General features: G+C 42.0%; 1 protein-coding gene across 1 annotated transcript in view; it reads left to right on the forward strand.

Moving 5' to 3' along the window:
• The window catches only part of LOC138736174 (CUB and sushi domain-containing protein 1-like), a 2,349,200-nt gene that overhangs the window by 2,034,183 nt on the left and 296,295 nt on the right, over nucleotides 1-18,722 (forward strand). The window contains exons 46-47 of the mRNA XM_069885244.1: nucleotides 10,785-10,871; nucleotides 16,553-16,666. Of these exons, the coding sequence (XP_069741345.1) occupies nucleotides 10,785-10,871; nucleotides 16,553-16,666 (201 nt within the window). The remainder of the gene's footprint in view (nucleotides 1-10,784; nucleotides 10,872-16,552; nucleotides 16,667-18,722) is intronic.

Consider the following 18,722-nt stretch of genomic DNA (forward strand, 5'->3'; position numbering starts at 1 on the left):
TTGGCTGAACACAGAAAACTCAGCATATCGAGTGTTGACTTGGGCTAACTTCTTTAATCATTCAGTGCCAAGCATTTGTAGGCATTAGCTGAGTCAGTGCAATTCACAAATGTGCTGAAGAAACTCACCGTGTTCCTGCAGCACATGTGTGTGTGGTGCACTGTTAGCCAGAATCAGACACACACAAGATGCTCTAATCCACAAAGACTTGCACAGAGCCAGGTTGGCTGTGGCTGCAGCAACTCTGAGTGAGGCCTCAGGAGGCCGGCGCAGGCTTATATCCCGGAGGGTGATTGACACCCGACCGGGTGGGGCTTGATCCATTCAGGCCGACTGATTGGCAGCCGGCCAGGTGTTGTCCTGTCCCCTTACACTCCTTCAGGTACAGAGGTTGCCCCCTGCAGTAGGCCGGTGGTGTACCACCACAGTGTGTCCTGCAGCTGAGTCAGGACTGACATTGCAGTGAACCCCTTGTGGATCTGACTGTCGGGAGTCTCCGTTGAATAATGGCCTTTCCGAGGACCTGCAGGATGCTGGGTGCACAAAGAAATTGTTCTTCAGTGATGAGTCAACATCTACAGGAAGAGGGATTAAAAAGGATTTGAACAATAAAATGGTCTGAAATGATCTGCATAAATGTTATTCCTTAATAGAATTTTCAACAAGCTCCATATTTCTCAAAGAATATCAATTTCCATGTTGTTTTTAAATCATTTTGGACCAAATCCAGTGACCAAGTTTAATACCATTGAGGACAAATAATAAAATTAATATCACCAAAAGACAATGTCAAATAAATCATGTGAGATAACCTGAAACCACATTTTAGTTGCAACCACAAATTAGATTTAATTTGATAATTTCCCAATTGCTCAATTCTCTTCCATTAAAATGTGCACGAATATTGGCTTGGGAGTTGAAAGTCCAAATCTGCCAGCATTTGAGAGAAAAGCCACACTCACGGCTTGTACAGAACCTAAGGTTCATGTAAAACCTTTCATTCTCTCATGGTTTCCATGGGTTTTGCATTTTTTTTTCACCTTTGATGGCGATTAGGTTTTAAAGAGCTTCACAAAAATGAACCAGTTTAATAACTCAATCAGAGCCAGTGATAAAATGTTCTCCAATATGATCAAGAATTATCCTTTTCCTCTGGCACTGATGGTATGAAACTTGTTCATATATTTCTCATTGGTGTGAAATATGCACTTCTTCCAAGCCAAACACCTGCTCTCGGTGTGTGGATCTAAACATGAGCTTCCAGTTTCAACTCCCCTGTAATTCTTCCAGTGATGTGTCTGCTCTCAGTCTCATCCATTGGCAGGATGAGGCCAAAAAATAAACTTGAACCAGGGATCATGTTCCTCCTGGACTCCCTAAAACCTAGCAGCACTCGTTTTCTAATTTTCTGTGAGGGACACTGGACAAAGTGACAACTCTCTGTCTTCCTTATGGTAGACAAAGTTAAAGAATTTCATGTATGTCACAGTGTAAATGCAGTATTACATGACAATAATGGAACCTTTACCTTTGGAACCAACTTCCCTTCCTCCATCTTGTCTGTCACTTTCCTAATCTTTTATGTTTCTATAAGATCTCCTCTCATTCTTCTGAATCCCAGAGAGGGTAGTCCTGGGCCATTTAATCTCTCAATGCTGCTTTATAATGTACATTTCAGCTGTTGTCTCCATGGCATTGTAGAAAATGATGAAGCCAAGTGGGCATCAAAAGCAGTGATAATGATCAAGTTTTCATTTTCACACATGTTGAATGAGAAAAAATTTTGTCGTGTAGAGTTGTGGAAATTTCCCTGCTCCTCTTTAAAACATTGTTGTTTTTTTAAAAATCATATATCTGCACCAGAGGTCAGATCAGATCAGCTAGATGAATCAAGAGTGCAGCACTTTCTCTGAGAGCATCACATCAATTGATTTCTGCGTACAAGTCTCTGAAGTGAGACTTGAACCTGGAACCTCTGACTTGGAGGCAATTGTATCAGCTAAGCACAGCTGATGCAGTTTAAATTGATAAAAATCTTTTTTCTTTAATTGAGCATGAACTGAGATTAATTTTAACATTATAAATTTATCAGAGGTAATTACGTTTGCACCCTGTATCACTGCACCCTGGGCAGCACAGAACCTGAGTTGGAATGCAGCAATCAAATGTACATTCCATGCTTGTCAAGTTTTAGATGATGAAAATAAAGGCAGAAAAACTTCAGGAACTGAGTTACAGGGAAAGGTTAAACAGATTAGGACTTTATTCCCTGGAGCAGAGAAGAATGAGGGGAGATTTGATAGAGGCATTTAAGGGGGATAGATAGAGTAAATGTAGATAGACATTTTTTTCCACTGAGGGTAGGTGAGATACAAACCAGAGGACATGGGTTAAGATGGAAAGGGGAAAAGTTTAGGGGGAACATGAGGGGGGATCTTCTTCACACAGAGAGCGGTGGGAGGGTGGAACAAGCTGCCAGCTGAAGTGAATGCGAGCTCAATTTTAACATTTAAGAAGAATTTGGACAGGTACATGGATGGGAGGGGTATGGGTGCAGGTCATTGGGATGAGGGAGAATAATAGTCCCAGCACAGACGAGAAGGGCCGAAGAGGATTGTTTCTGCGCAGTAGAGTTCTATGGTTCTAACACTACAGATGCTGGAAATTTGAACTAAAAGCAGAGAATATGGAAGGTGAGGTGGTCTCTATGGAGAGACAGAGTATTAATGTTTCCAGGGCCATGACCTTTTCTTGAGATGTTCCTGATGAAAAGCATCAATCTCAAATGTAACATAGCTATGATAAACCCTTGCTTTTGCATTTTCTTCTTTAGAAGTACAGTACAGTGAATAAAAACATTCATGTACCATTTATAGACAGGAGGAATTTCACAAGTCATTAATTGGATCTGCTGCACATCAGCAGAAGTAAAACAGCAAGGCTGCTTTATCAGAAATATAAGAGCGGCCTATAGAGAAATATTGTACTGAGTGATTTTCCCTTTCATCCTGTCACATCACCTTGAAACCGAAATTGCTCTTCTCTCCCAGTTCCCACTATTGACCTGATAAAAATCCTAAGGGTTAATGTGTGATCAGTGATAAGCTTGCTTAATTTTTAAAAGTTAACGGACCTCAGGAGTCTTAGAACAAGTTGGATTCTTCCATGTTGGGCAGAAGCAGCTGTGTTCACGGTTATGCAGTTCTTCGATGCTGCAACTGGGGAAGCGTAAAGGTAACAACACAGTACAGACTGCAGCCAAAGAGCAAACACCAGTTAACTCTACACGCTTGCCTACTGTACCCTGACTGGGTTGATCGGCTGGGCTACTGGTGAAACGAGCTTTCTTCCTGTAACTCACTACATGCAACAATGAAGTTGAATTAAATTTCTTGGCTTACTCCTCATCCTGTCTGACTAACTGAGCTCACCAAGCACAATATGGCATAAAGAAAGGACAAATTGTTTAAAATAAATTACCTCAAAATAATTTCAGCATTCCTTTCTTTTTTCCTTTTAATCTTTTTTATTTTTAATTTAATTTTTAAGAAGAATTTATATATACAAAAAAATCTTCTTAAAATGCACATTGAGCCGAGAAATAACCCCTCTGAATCTTCAGAGAAAGGAAAAGAAACAGTGGACAGAGGGGGAGAAGAAGAAGTGAAGGCCTTTTTGGATAAACTTGGGGGAAATATTAATGAAAATTATGGGGGTGGACTTCAGTCTTGATCCGCAATTTTTCCTTTTAGGGAATGTTGCCATCATGAATGTTAACTCCCCCCCCCCCCAAAAAAAAATAAATGCAGATTTATTAAAATCGCTTTGGCAATAGCCAGGAAATGTACAGCAGTCAGGTGGAAATCCAATTCCCTCTTCCAAATTGATCGTTGGAACATGGAAATGCGAAGTTATCTACCCCTGGAGAAAATTCCTTATCATCTTAGAAATGGATATAACATGTTCATAGATCTTTGGCAGTCTTATTAGAATTATATAAATGCCCAAAGAGTTTAGTCTATTTATTAAATATTTTAGATTTAGCTTTCATCCCTTATTAGTAATTTAATATTTTTATCTTTTTCTTTTTTGATTGTATTAAATGTTGATGCCAACTCTTTCCCCTTTTGTTGAGTTTAATATAAAAAATCTATACACATAATAATAAATTAAATGTACAAAGTCATATATGTATAACATACTTAAAATTTAAATCAAAATCAAAAAAATCTTATTACAATTAAGAAACTTGGGTTCTTTTTAAAATAACTAGATTTATTAACTAAGCAAACAGCACTCAGGGCAGAACATACACATGCCAGGCCTCATGTGGAGGCATCCATCTTGGATCTACTCAAGATGCAACAGCATTCCCAAGATGCTACACACTCCATCTCTCACTCCTCCTGGTGGTTGCAGTCTATAATCACATCCCTTTTCCTTAAGACGTTTAATCAAACATGACACATTAATACAGTATTCTTTCAATTTAAAGTTCAACACAAATGTAACATGAACATCAGCAGCACTAACTTTTTAAGGGTGCAGTTCTTTTTTATATGGATTCAGTCTTTCAGGTGCTTTGACAACTCGTGTGAATCTTCTTAACACAGGTGCTTGTGTTGGCTTTGTTGGTCCGCTACTGTCTAGCACGGGTAGTATTTCCTCTGTTTTTGTGAAGGCTGAATCCTCTGCATTTATCTGTTGTTCAGTATCTCTGCCGTTTTCAGCAGGGCTCTATCGATTCCTCCTCACTATTTGACTCTCCTTTGTTCTGACAATGTAGGTTCTTGGATCTACTTCTTCCAGAACAGTAGCCTTTTGTCCCAAGTGTTGAAATCTCTGAGTCTCACTGTGTCATATTGTGCCAGTGGCCCTAAACTTCTGGCTGACTTGCCATAGTTTGCCTTTTGTCGCCCTCGCAGATGCTTTTGTTTCTGTTTGACACCTCTGTTCTTGTTTGGGTCTTCAGAGTAGGGAAGTGTGTGTAGTCTATGTCCCATCAGAAGCTCAGTGGGTGACTTGCCATGTTCAAGTGGTGAAGCTCAGTAACTCAATAGAGCTAGATACGGATCCGAGCCACTGTCTAGTGGCAACTGTTTAACTGTGTGACCTCCTTTCTCTGCTTTACCATTTGACTGTGGATGCAGAGGACTTGAAGTTCCATGTCAAAAATCATATCTTCTGCAAAGTTCTTGAATTCTCTACAACTGTAGCATGTCACTGCAGACAATTTGAGGAAATCAGTGTCTTGCAAAGATCGATTCAATATATTTGATCGCCCAAGTAGCAGATATGCTAGGAAGTAGCACAATTTCTGGATAGTTTGATATATAATCAATAACCAGCAAGTAACTCTTTCCATCCATGTGGAACAGATCAGTCCCAACTTTCTGCCATTGATCCACTGGTACGTCAGTTACTATCATAGGTTCTTTTGTTTGCTTTGTGTGGTGTTTCAAACAGGACTCACAGCTTGAAATCATCCTGTCAAATGTTAGCATTTATCCCTGGCTAATAAACAGCAGTTCTGGACATCCTTTTCCATTCCAAGGTGCCCTTCGTGCACTCTTTTCAGCATCTCTTGTCTCAGTGATTGAGGAATGACAATTCTGCTTTGTCTGATGTTGTAGTATGACTAAAAGATTCAGTGATCAGATTCATGTGGAGATTCGCATCTGTCTCTGTGGATCTCTCATTGTGTGCTTCATTCTGCGTCATTGCCTGGATAATGCATTAGGTAACACAATAAGTTTCCCTGCTGTGTACCCCAATTCAAAGTCATCACATTGTAGCTTCATTGTCATTCTTTGGATTCTCAGTGACATTTCACTGAGAATTTTCATGGCTTGTGATCTGCTCTGCCATGAATGTTGGTAGAACATACACATATCTGTGGAATTTCTCTAATCCATAGAGTAGATCTAGACACACTTTCCCAATCTGTGCATATCAACATTCAGATGTTGTCATTGTCCTTGATGCGATGCTTCTGGCCTCTAATCTTCTCTTACAGCCTGAAGTAGTTCGGCACCTAATCCATCTTTTGAAGCTTCTGTGGATATTTTCATCCTTCTGGATGCATCAAAGAATGTCAAAAGCACTGGTTCTGTAGTTAGAATGGTCTTCATTCGTCCCCATTCCCCCTCGTGGTTGTCTGTCTACTTGAATTCACTTTTGTTCTGTAACAACTTCCTCAGGTGCATTGTTTTGGAAGGCAGGTTTGGTGTGAATTTACCAATGGAATTGATCATTCCCAGCACTCTCAATTTGCCTTTTTTGTCTGTAGGTCTGGGCATCTCTAGAATTGCTTTCACCTTGCTTTTGTCTGGCTCCACACCTGCCTCTGAAAGCTTATCTCCCAGAAAGGTGATTTCCTTCACACCAAACTGACATTTTTCTCTGTTTAACTTTAATCCGTACTTCTGGATGTGCTGTAGCACCTTAATTGTGTTGTTCTTGTGTAGATCCCCATAGGATCATGTCATCCATGTACACACATACCCCATTTATGCCTTCTGTGATGTGCTCCATTGTCCTGTGGAACACTTCTGGAGCTGAGGAAATTCCAAAAGGCATCCTCAGACAGGAGTATCGGCCAAACAGTGTATTAAATGTACAGTATTTTGTACCATCTTCATGCAGTTTTATTTGTCAGAAGCCTTGGGATGCATCCGATGTAGTGAAAAGCTTTGTACCAGCCATCTCACTTGTAATTTCATCCCTGGTTGGAATCTGATAATTTCTCTCTTTGTGTTGGCATTCAAGTCTTTCGGGTCCATGCACATGTGGGCTCCTCCACTTTCTTTATGGCCCCTAGTGTTGTCATTCAGTCGATCGAGTTCCTGCTTGAGCTTTTCATTTAGTGGCACTGGAACCTGCCTCGGGGCATGCACTACTGGATGTATCTTAAGGTTGGATGGTAGATCTCCAACTGCTTGAAGATGTCAGGAAATGGATCCAGTATTTCCCCGACACTGTTCTATGCATGTTCACTGTTAATGTGATACACCCTCTTGACTAGGTTTAAGTTTTCACATGGTTTGTCACCAAGCAGTGATTCACATCCATCTGGGCCTTCTGTGACCTTGAGGTGGTGCTCTTTATCTTTAACTTTCATCTTGAGTTTACATGTACCTTTTGTATCGATGCTCTGTCCATTGTATGCTTTGATCAGTACAGGATTTGCATGGATGTATGGCTTTATCTTCATTGCCTTGATGTCACACTCAGAGATTAAATTGACCTTTGCCCCTGTGGCTAACTTGAAAGGCATGTTTGTTTCATTTGTATGCAGTGACCCAGTCCATTTATCCTTCTTAACACAGTTCACTTCCTGCGCTAGCATGCTCGTGAAACGTCTATCACTGATAACAGTTTCTTCTCTTGCGTGCACACTTTTACTTCCATTTAGTGTCCCTTTAGAAAAACATAGTTTTGCATAGTGATTCTCTCCTTTGCACTTGTTACAGACTTTCCCATAAGTTGGACATTGCTCTGGCTCATGTTTAGTATGACATCATTTATAATTGAATGTCTTTCCATCTTTTTGTTGTTTCCTGCAGCTCATTTTGTTTGTGTGTGTGTCCCGACACTATGGCTACCGCTATGCCTTCAATTTCACTGGCTTTTACACTATCACTGATTTTTTTTCACAGGCTGCAGAGCTAATTCACTAATTTCATCTGTTTTTAAAAATAAAGTAACAAAGCTCTCTCCCTGAGGCTGCATGCACGAGCAAAACACTTACTTCTCGAAGGTTTCATATTTCATTCTACGTCTCGGTAACCTTGTTGAATTAGCTCTGCCTCAGCAAAAATAAATGTGTTGAAAACCTCTAGTGCTTGAGGATGCACCATGGTAAGTAGCAGTGCCATCTTCCATGTATCCGGATTGCTATTGATTCAACTGGCTTGCAGGTACACTATAAAGCTTTGTTTAGACAGCCTCTGCTCATGGTTGACATTTTCCATCCATTTAACAGCATTAGGAGTTTTTAAACTCTCCATATTTCCACTGCTGATTTCAACTGTTTCTCACTATGTACATTGTGTGGGTTTTTTCTTTCACTCCTGCACACAGCAGAACTTGGCTGTTTCTTCCACTCCTGGTACCATTTGATGTTTCTTTTATTACAATAAAATAAACGGATTATTTTTAAAACAACTCGATTTATTAACAAAGCAAACAGTATAAAGGACAGAACATACACAAGCCAAACCTCATGTATGAGGAGGCATCCATCTTGAATCTACCCAAGATGCCGCAACATTCCCCAGATGCAACATTTCCAGATGCTACCCACTCCATCTCTGACTCCTCCTGCTGGTAGCACTCTATCACCACATTGGCCATAATTCGTTTCTTAACTTCATCTTATCCAAAACATTAAATCCAGGATTGAATTGAATTAACGGTTGACACATTCTTCATAATATATCAATGATAATATTGAAAAGAGAAGGAAAAGTAGAAGAAAAGAAAGGATAAATCCCCCAGTAAGGAAGAAAAAGAAACACAAAAAACCTGAGACAATAAAATAATTTATTTTAAAATAAGGTAAGTTATAAATAAAATTCTCTTATAAAAAGAGAGGGAATTTATGCTTCTCAGATATTAATTTTGTCTTCTCTAATATGTATGCAATTTTCAATTAAACTCCTATTTATTTTCATTCCTTTCGACATTGACCAGCGCACTGTCATTATTATTATGCTTTGGGTCATGTTGTTTCTGCAACTTCTTTTTTTTATTGCTTAAGCTGTGCTCCATATCAAACAATTATTTCAATGAAAATGAACAAATGAGTTTGATTTAAAATCTCCTGTCCTTCTCTTCAGTAATTACCCAAGGCATATTGCAGGAAGTTTCCGACTGTAAAATTACATCCTGTCAGTTGTGGCTCACTAGACTCTCTGGAAAGTTATGGTTTTTAATTTAGAGATACATCATGCTAACAGGCCCTTCTGGTCCATGTGCCCATGTCACCCAAATACACCCGTGTGTCCGATTAACCTACTGACCCTGTGCAACTTTGGAATGTGGGATGAAACCGGAGCACTCGGAGGAAACCCACGCAGACACGGGGAAAACTGACAAACACTTTACAGACAGTGCTGGATTCAAACCCAGGTTGCTGGCACTGTATTAGTATTGTGCTAACCACTACACTATGCTAAGCATGCGGCTACCTGTAAGGGGTTTCCGTACATGGTCAAGGCCATCAGTTCAAAACCCAAGTTCAAAAGCACCATGATTTTGAGGTCCTGATTATCCTCTCACCTTAATCAGGTAGCAATGATGGTCCTGAGAGGAATCTTCAAATCCCTGAGGTGAGCTCAGAAAATTCTGTTGCAGTGTGAAGTGTAGTGAGATGCAAAGATTCCATCTTTCAGATGAGGTGTTAAACCCAATTCCCTCCAAGATGTAGACCCCCTTGGCACTCCTTTGCGTCGTTTTCCTAATCTCCTGACCGCTATCTATCCTTCCCAAGGCATTCTCCAAATAAAGGAGAATGATTGATCTTTTTCATTTTGTAGTCTGAAAATTGGGCACAATTGATTGCTTTGTTTCCTATTCTTCAACAGTGTCACAAATCAAAATTCATCGTTTATAAAGCGCAAATGGCATTTTCAAAGCAAAGGGTTTATTTTTCCTACATGTTTCTTCATCTCCCTCATCTCTTATGGGGTTGACACTTCTTTCTTTCTTTCTTTTCTTTGGCTTGGCTTCGCGGACGAAGATTTATGGAGGGGTAATGTCCACGTGAGCTGCAGGCTCGTTTGTGGCTGACAAGTCCGATGAGGGACAGGGAGACACGGTTGCAGTGGTTGCAGGGGAAAATTGGTTGGTTGGGGTTGGGTGTTGGGTTTTTCCTCCTTTGTCTTTTGTCAGTGAGGTGGGCTCTGCGGTCTTCTTCAAAGGAGGTTGCTGCTCGCCGAACTGTGAGGTCCCAAGATGCACGGTTTGCAGCAATATCAACCAACTGGCAGTGGTCAATGTGGCAGGCACCAAGAGATTTCTTTTTTGGTGCACCTCTGTCACGGTGACCAGTGGAGAGCTCGCCATATAACACCATCTTGGGAAGGCGATGGTCCTCCATTCTGGAGACGTGACCTACCCAGCGCAGTTGGATCTTCAGCAGCGTGGATTCTATACTTATCTGCCATCAAAAGCAAGTTCTTCGCACCTCACAATTGTATACGACTTTAGCCCATTCAAGTCAGCTATCATTCTAATTTTAAAAATTTAATTCAGACACGGTAACAGCCACTTTCCCCCAAGAGTCCATGCCGCACAATTTACACTCCGTTAACCTCCACCCCCAGTACGTTTTTGAGCGGTAGGAGAAAGCCAGGGCCCACGGAGAAAACCCACGCAGACGTGGGGAGAATGTCCAAACTTACAGACAGTGTGGGATTTGAACCCCAGTCCTGATCGCTGGCACTGTCAAGGTGCTGCTCTAACCACTACACCAACCGTGCCACCCCCAATATTTCCCTTTCATTCAAACCGAGCAAGAAAATAATTGCAAAGTGTCTTAGACATCCTAAGGCAGAACAAAGCATAAGCAGGTTTCTTCATCGTTGTAAGTTGGTCATGAATGCTGTGTGGATAGCCATAAAAATCATACAAATTGAATTAGATGCCATTTGTCAAAGTCCTTTCCAGATGCATTAAAGACTGAATTGAAAATAAATGTATTAGTTTGCATGGGAAATGAATATATTTTGCATGATTAACTTGGCTTCTAATGACCAATTCAAAATGCATTTGTTTTCTAGCCTATTGGCTCAAGAAATGTCAGGCGCCCCCAGTTATTCCTCTGGCCACAGTATTTTCTGAAGATGAAGACTATGAAATAGGCAAGTGCAAACAGATATTTATCATCTTTTGAATCATACTTATTTTGCAAAGTTTTATTATATTCTGATCCTCACTATCTAAAATGAAAAAAAAACCCAATAAAGTAAAAGGCATTCAATTGATCCAAGCATAAAGCTCTCTGAACCCACTCTACCCTTATCCCCAGTAGCTGCACAGACAGGTAGCTGCATTGTATTGACCAATACTGGCTCCATAGTATTTATGTCTTCCTGCAATGACTCTTTTGCCTTCCCTTTATTTATCACTCGCTCCAGGGTCTTTTGTCTGTCACTATTAGTTCAGAGATATCTGACTCGAGCTTTTTCTCGCTTCCCATGGACCCCCCCCGCATTCTACAACTCCCATCACCCTGAGGGCCCCTTTGCTTCTTCCTTCTATGGAGTCTTCTATATGCTTAACAAACTGTTCCCATGCTTTCAATTGTTATATTAATGATACAGGATGGTAGAAGGTCCTGGCGACCCATGAAATCCACACCGCCCATTTAACCTACAGATGCAGGCGTTTAAGGAAGGTAGGGGGAAGCTGGAGCACTCGGGGACAGCCCCTGCAGTTCATGGGGAGAAAATACAAACTTCTTACAGACGGGAGTCAAACGCAGAAGTCTGCAGACATGGTGGTCGAAGTAAAAACACACAAAGCTGGAGAAACTCAGCAGGTCAAACAGTGGCCTTTATAGAGCAATGGTAAAAATACAGAACCGATGTTTCAGGTTTGAGCCCTTCATCAAGGTACAGAAAAATGTCGGCAGGCATCGAAATAAAAGGGTAATGGGGGAGAGGTGGTCGCAAAGGCCGGATGTGATAAGGTGGAGAAGGGATGGAGGGGACAGCAGCGATGAACGGAAGAAGGGATAGCTGGGTGAAGGGAGGTGGAAGGGAGGGAGGAGAGCTGGAAGGGGGAGGGGAAAAAGGAGACCAGGCTAGCGGAAACCAGAAAAATCAATAATATCATCTGGCTGGAGAGGGCCCAGACGAAAAATCAGGTGTTGTTCCTCCAATCTATGGTTGGTCTTGTGGGACAGTACACAAGGCCATGGACAGACATGTGAGTGTGGGCGTGTGACACAGAACTGATAGGATTGACCAATGGGAGGTCTCTGTCACTGTTGTGGACAGAGCGAAGGTGCTCAGTGAAGCGACCTCCCAAACTGTGCCCAGTCTCTCCGATATTATAGAGAAGGCCACAAAGGGAGCAGTACAATGAAGTAGTGCTTCATTTGAAAGGCCTGTTTGGGATGCCGGAGGTGTGCTCCAAGTGTGGTACCTCCTATGGGTGCAGGTGAAGGTGCCAGGGGACAATTAGTGGGTCGTTGTTTATTTTTTTTATCTTTGCTGTATAAAGGTCACTGACCTGCAGAGTTTCTCCAGCATGGTGTTTGTTTTCTCTCTTGGTCGGGATCAGATTCAAACCTGCTAATGACTACGCTATCCATGCTGCTCTGGAACCTAAACTATTGAACAAATATTTTCTTTACTCATTCAACTCCTTAATTCCTTCAAAGGAAGTGGCATTTGTCTAAAAGCTTTATGGTTCCCAGTATCGTATACGTCAGTGCTGGAGAAACTCAGCAGTTCGCACGGCATCTGCAGGACGGTAGAAGGCCTTTCCGGCCTTCATCGGGTGTCTTCCAACTAAGAGCTCAGGCCTGCAATGTGGAATTTCTTTAGCTTTCTGTAGCTGCTGCATGATCTACTGAAATTGCCTGGTATTTTTGTGAGCTACACTGGACCCCAGCATCTGCACACGGTCAGCATCGACGTTCACACATGTTGTAGCACCAGCGACCCGACTTTGAATCCACCGTATGTTCTACCCACAATATACATGGGTTTTTATACGGGCACTCGACTTGCTGCCTACTGTTACTGCCCAATTTCAATAGAATCATATCCTACGATATGGTATCGTTAACATTTAATAACCATTTTTTAAAATAATCCTTCTCTGGTCCCAGTATTCTTGCCATTTGTGGGTTAATTGGAGATGTATCTATTTCAATCCTTCTCAGCTCCCCCTTCCCTGTTTGGTGCTTCTGTTCCTCAATTTCATGCAGATGTGAAAAATCTGGCCTTGCTTCGAGATTTCATCCCTCCATTGTCTTCTTGCCTCCACATTTGATTCGTTGCTTTTCTTCCCTGATTTTGGCCGTCCTAGTTCTGTTTTGGACTGAACGTATCAGTTATAAGCTCACTGCCCTTTAAAAGTAACATCTCTTCAACCTCACCTGCTGCATGAATATTACTGCATCAACGATTTCAAATCATTCCTTTGTGAATCTGCACGGGTCATTTTCTGCATCCAGTTCAAGGTTCTTTCTATTGTCACATAATAATTCAAAAACTGTAATGTACATAATCTACTTCATCTTGTATCTGCCGTAAGGCAAACAAAGAATTGCTGTGAACACTGCCTCGTGCAGCTAATAGAGAAAGAGAAGCAAAAGAGAGTCCCTTCAGGGATACTGAGTGTCGGTGAATTCATCTCCAGCGCTTCCACAGCCTCTGCAGTTGTACAGGCTCCTGATTCTTCCTTATCTACATCGGTGAGACTGGACACAGATGGGGCGATTATTACACTGAGCACCTTTGCTCTGTCCATTGCAATAGCAGGGATCTCTCAGTGGCCAATCATTTTAGTTCCACAAACCTTGGCCACGCGGACCTGTCTGCCCATGACCAATCTGTCTTGCCAAAATGTGGCCACATGCAAATTGATGGAACAATGCCTCCAACAACATCTGGGCCCTCTCCCCCATTACCTCCAATTTCTGTTTGCACCCTTCCCTGGTCTCTCTCTTTTCCTATCTCTGGCTTCTTTCCTCCAGTTCCCCACCCCCCCCTCCCTTTCTCTCCATTCAGAGAAATACCTCCTCCCCTCTCACTCTCTTCAATTTTCCTACTTGCATCTCATCTTTGATTTTAATTTTATTTTTTTAGAATTCAGAGGTAAATGGTCCTTCTTCCCCATGACCCCACACCACCCTATCACATCAATGTGAGCAATCAACCTACTCAACCTGTTCATCTTTGGAATGTGGGAGGAACCCCCCCCCCCCCCGTCATGAAAACTGGGAGAACGTACAAACTCCTTGCAGACAGTGGCAGACTTGAACCCAGTTGCTGTAATGGTGTTGTGTTGACTGTTGCACAAATCATGGCCCTTAATTATGGATTCAGCGATTCCTTCAGCTGTCTTAACCACTCTGTCAACATAGTCATAGAACCATACAGCACAGAAATGGGGCCCTCAACCCAACTTGCCCATGCCATCCAAAACATCCCACCCACACTGGTCCCACTTGCCAATTGCAAATATCCTATTTTTTTCTTAAACATGATACTAGAACCTGCTTCAACTACCTTTTCTGGCAACCTCCTCTGTGTTTGTGTAAAAAAAAATCACCCCTCAGGATCCTGGTTAATCTTTCCCCACCTGGCCGCCCTCATCTTGAATCTATGTCCTCTGTTTTCTGAATCTCTTATTCTGGGCAAAAAGACTCTAGGCATTAACCTGATCAATTCATTTCATGATTATCCATACGTCTATCTCTATAAGATCACCCCTCATCCTCCCACACTCCAAGTAATAAGCCCAAGCCTTCTTCCGATGATCTCTGCATGGCCCGTTGCAGATCCTGCTCACCTTTTAGATTCATGTCATCCAGTCTCGATTGTATATCTTGGTTGTAACACCCTTTGAGCTGCATCTGTTCACCCTTCCTGGTGTTAAATCGGTGTCATTTACTTTCTTTGAAGTTTGATTGCATCCAGATTTAGGTTCACGTCTTATATATTTTTAATGTCCACCCACCAACTCCTGAAGTCTGAAAAACTTCCACTGGCCTCAAGACTCTGCTTTGGTTCTGCAACCCAATGCCTTCATACATCCTGCCATGCACAGCCAGGATCTCAAAAATATGAACCAAACTTTTAGGTGGAACTTCATGAAATACCTTCTGAACATTCAGATGGGCAATGCCTACTGAATTGCCCTTCACAAACCTTCTCTGATTCCTCAAAATTGAATCAAGTTCTATTTCATCTTTGGTCTTTCCCATTCCTTATTAGAATTGTTGAGACACACAGGAGACGCCAGATGCTGGACACACTCCTGCTGGAGGAATTCAATGAGGTCGATCAGCATCCGTGGAAGGAAAAGAACTCTTGGTAAAGAGTTTTGGCCCGAAATGTCAATCATTCTTCTCTCCCTCCCCCTCCCCCTCTGACCGATGCTGCACCACCCGCTGAGTTTCTACAGTAGATCCTGTTTAGCTGATTATTTGTTTATTCCTGAGTATTACTTCTGAACAGTTCCCCCACTCTTCCTCTCTTTAAATGTGTGTTGCATGCAGAGCCCCTTCCCCCCTCCCAAACATGCCCCCTCTACCTCATACCCCACACCTTTGCAAATTAACCAGCATCAATGACCTGTCATCATTCTGATGAGACTTTATGAGGATCTAAAGGGAAAAAAAGGTAAACCATAGAAAAAATAAGATCCTACCCTGAATACGCCTGGGATTGTCTGATCACAGAACCTAAGTAGGCTCAGGCCTGGTCAGTATTTGGAGGGGTGACCACCTGGGAACACCAGGTGCAGTAGGGGCACTGGGGCAAAGTGGCAACTGCCTTATGGTAGACAAGAGATAAAGAATTTCATGAATGTTGCATTCTAAATGTAATATTATGTGACAATAATGGAACTTTTACCTTTACCCTCTGGAGTCAATGTGGTCAACACTCCGTGGAAACCCAGGGGATGGGCAAATTTAAATTATTTTTTTTAAATTAGGCATATAGCATGGTAACAGGCCACTCGGCCAAGGAGTCCATGCTGCGCAATTTACACCCCATTAACCTCCACCTCCGGTACTTTTTTGAACAGTGGGAGGAAACTGGAGCCCCTGGAGAAAACCCATGCAGACACGGGGAGAACATACAAACTCCTCACAGACAGCGTGGGATTCAAACACCAGTCCTCAACAAGTACTTCTCCTCTGTTTTTACTGTGGAAAAAGATATTGGGACTAGGGGGCAGTCTTAAATTAACCATAGCAAATAAAACGAGGTCTGCCAGATATGACCATTTCAGCTCAACGATAGCTTGATTATCTCTGAATCAAAAGGCAATGGGTTCAAGCCTCAGTTGCCAAACATTGTCCAGAATCTGACTTGGCTCCTCACTGCAGTTCAGAAACTTTGACATGTTGGAGGTATTGCTTTCCAAGGAAATTCTAACCTCGCCCTCATCTGCCCTCTTAGGACTATTTCAATGAGCGATTTTTCAGGCAGCCCAAGGAAGACCAATGCCATTCAGACATTATTCTCATTGCTTTCATTCCAGAGATCTTAATCTCTGAAGTTTGGCTTCATGCTAACTCCACTTTTTGTTAGTTCCGAAACTATTATAACTTCATTATGAGATGTGCGCTAAAACTGGGTAATTGTCCTTTCGCTGCTGGCCAATATAAATCTCACAATTGTAATATTAAACCAAAAAAAAGTTATTTTCATGTTGTTGTTTATATGACAGACATTGAAACATTATTTACAGAAAAACAAACATTGCAAATCAGAATATCTCCTTAATCCAAGGTGATTTGGGGGACATTTGAAGGCAAGCATAACTTTTGATTTTAAATCCAAGTTTGTTCTTTTATAAGGTGACATTGTGAAGTATCAGTGCCCTCCTGGATTTACACTGGTTGGCAGTGAACTCTTGACTTGCAGACTATTAACCCAACTGCAATTTGAAGGAACCCCTCCAACCTGTGAAGGTAAGCTAAGAGAGATGGAGCTGCCATTCTTTTCAAAATCATCCATGGATTGTCCTTTAAGCAGATCGGAGAAACAGGGCAGAGTGTTGAGATATGAAAGTCTGTGTTGTAACTCAGTGTGTGAGAAACAGGCCGGAAGTCGGACAGAATTCAGAAAGCTATACCTCATTTTGAGGCACGTTTGAACTGCATCCAGCTTTGCAAATGAACTGCACTTGCAATGGATCTCATAAGAGACCTCCTGGAAGGTGAGCATAGAAGTCACTGCACCCCATCCACCCATTTCCCATCCCGAATGATAATAAGACTGAATGATGTCCATCTAAAAATGAAGCTAATGTGTCCTCACAGAAGCAACATTATGGCAGCCTTTTCTCTTGCCCTGACTGATTCACACACAGCATGAAAGAAAGGCTTCAGTGTTGGATCCAACTCTCAGCTAATGAGATAATTCCCTGTGACAGATCTGTGCAGTTTTGAATTGTAATTTAAGAGCTGGGCAATTAATTATGATATGAGGTGAGACGTTATTGTCGTATACATTAGTGCCATGAACAGATGCACTGAAATTCTTACTTGCTGCGGGTACTTCAGATATTCTAACTACAATAGCACACATGAAGTTTTTCCAATATGCCATGAAACCAAAAAAAAAGAAACGTCATAAATATAGGATATACATAAAGAGTCACAGTTGCAGCTGTGGAAGAAAATAAAGTGATGTTTCAATAGAGCAAACAGATCTTTTGTTGGCCCAGAGGAGTTCATAGTTATGGATGGGGGTAGCACATAGAGGTTCAAGGGCCTGATAGCTCTTGGATATGGTTGTTTGTGAACCTAATAGTGCTGGACCACACTTTATTTTTTAAACCTACTGCCCGAAATAGGAGTGAGAAAAGATTGTGACCAGGGTGATGGGAGTCCTTTATAATATGGACTGATTTAATGAGGTAGTGCCTGTTGTAGATGTGCTTAGTGGATGGGAGTTCGGTGCCTGTGATGGACTTAGCCAGGTTTGACAATCCAACAGCCTTCTCAACTCCTGAGCACTCAAGTTTCCAAACCAGGCTGCAATGCAACCAGTCCATGCACCTGTGGAAGTTTGATAGAGTAATTGATGACATGCCAATTCTCCTTAGACTCATTGGAAATCAAAGGTGTTGGTATGGCTTCTTCACGGTTGCCTCAATGTGCTTGCTCCAGGTTTGGTCTTCTGCAATATGGACTTGCAAGGACTTGAAGGAAATAACACTCTCCACCGCTGTCCCATCAATGTGGACAGGTGTGTGGTCCCCAGGCCTCCACTTCCTAAATTCCACCCAGTCTTGATAACGGTGAGAGTGAGATTGTGTTTCTAGCATCACCCAACCGAGTTCTCGATCTCCACCCTGCATTCTGACTCATCATTTCCAGTTATTCAGTCAGCAATAGTGGTGTCAGCCATGAATTTGTTGATTGCATTGGAACCAACTTTTGTTACAGAATCATGCGTGTACTGGAGTAGAGCAGGTAACTCAGCATATAGCCTTGCGCCACTGTATTGATGGTCAGTGAGGAGGAGGTGATGTTGCTGATCTGCACTGATTGGGGTCTACCAATGAGGAAGTCGAGGATCCAGTTGCAGAGGGATGAATGGAATTCCAATTTCTGAGTTTGATTATTAGTTTAGCTGGTATAATGGTGTTGAACACCAGTCTGTAGTCAATGAAGAATACCCTAATGTATTCTGTGGTCCAGGTGATCTAATGCAGATTGGAGGGCCAGTGAGATGGCATCTGCCACTAACCTGTTGTGTTGATAAGTAAATTGAAGTGGTTCTTCCTGAGATAGGAGTTGATACACTCCATAACCAACTTCTCAGAGCACTTCAGCACCGTATACATCAGTGTCACCAGAATGATGGATGTCCTTTTGCAGCAATGAGATGTTAAAAATATCTACAAAAGCACCAGCCAGTTAGCTCACCTAATTTTTTTAAGACACGATCAGGTACCAGAAGCTTTCAGACGATTCACTCTCCTGAAGGATCTCCTTAGACACTTGAAGTACGAGTCAC

Source organism: Narcine bancroftii, chromosome 6 (assembly GCF_036971445.1).
Source record: "Narcine bancroftii isolate sNarBan1 chromosome 6, sNarBan1.hap1, whole genome shotgun sequence".
Lineage (NCBI taxonomy): Eukaryota > Metazoa > Chordata > Chondrichthyes > Torpediniformes > Narcinidae > Narcine > Narcine bancroftii.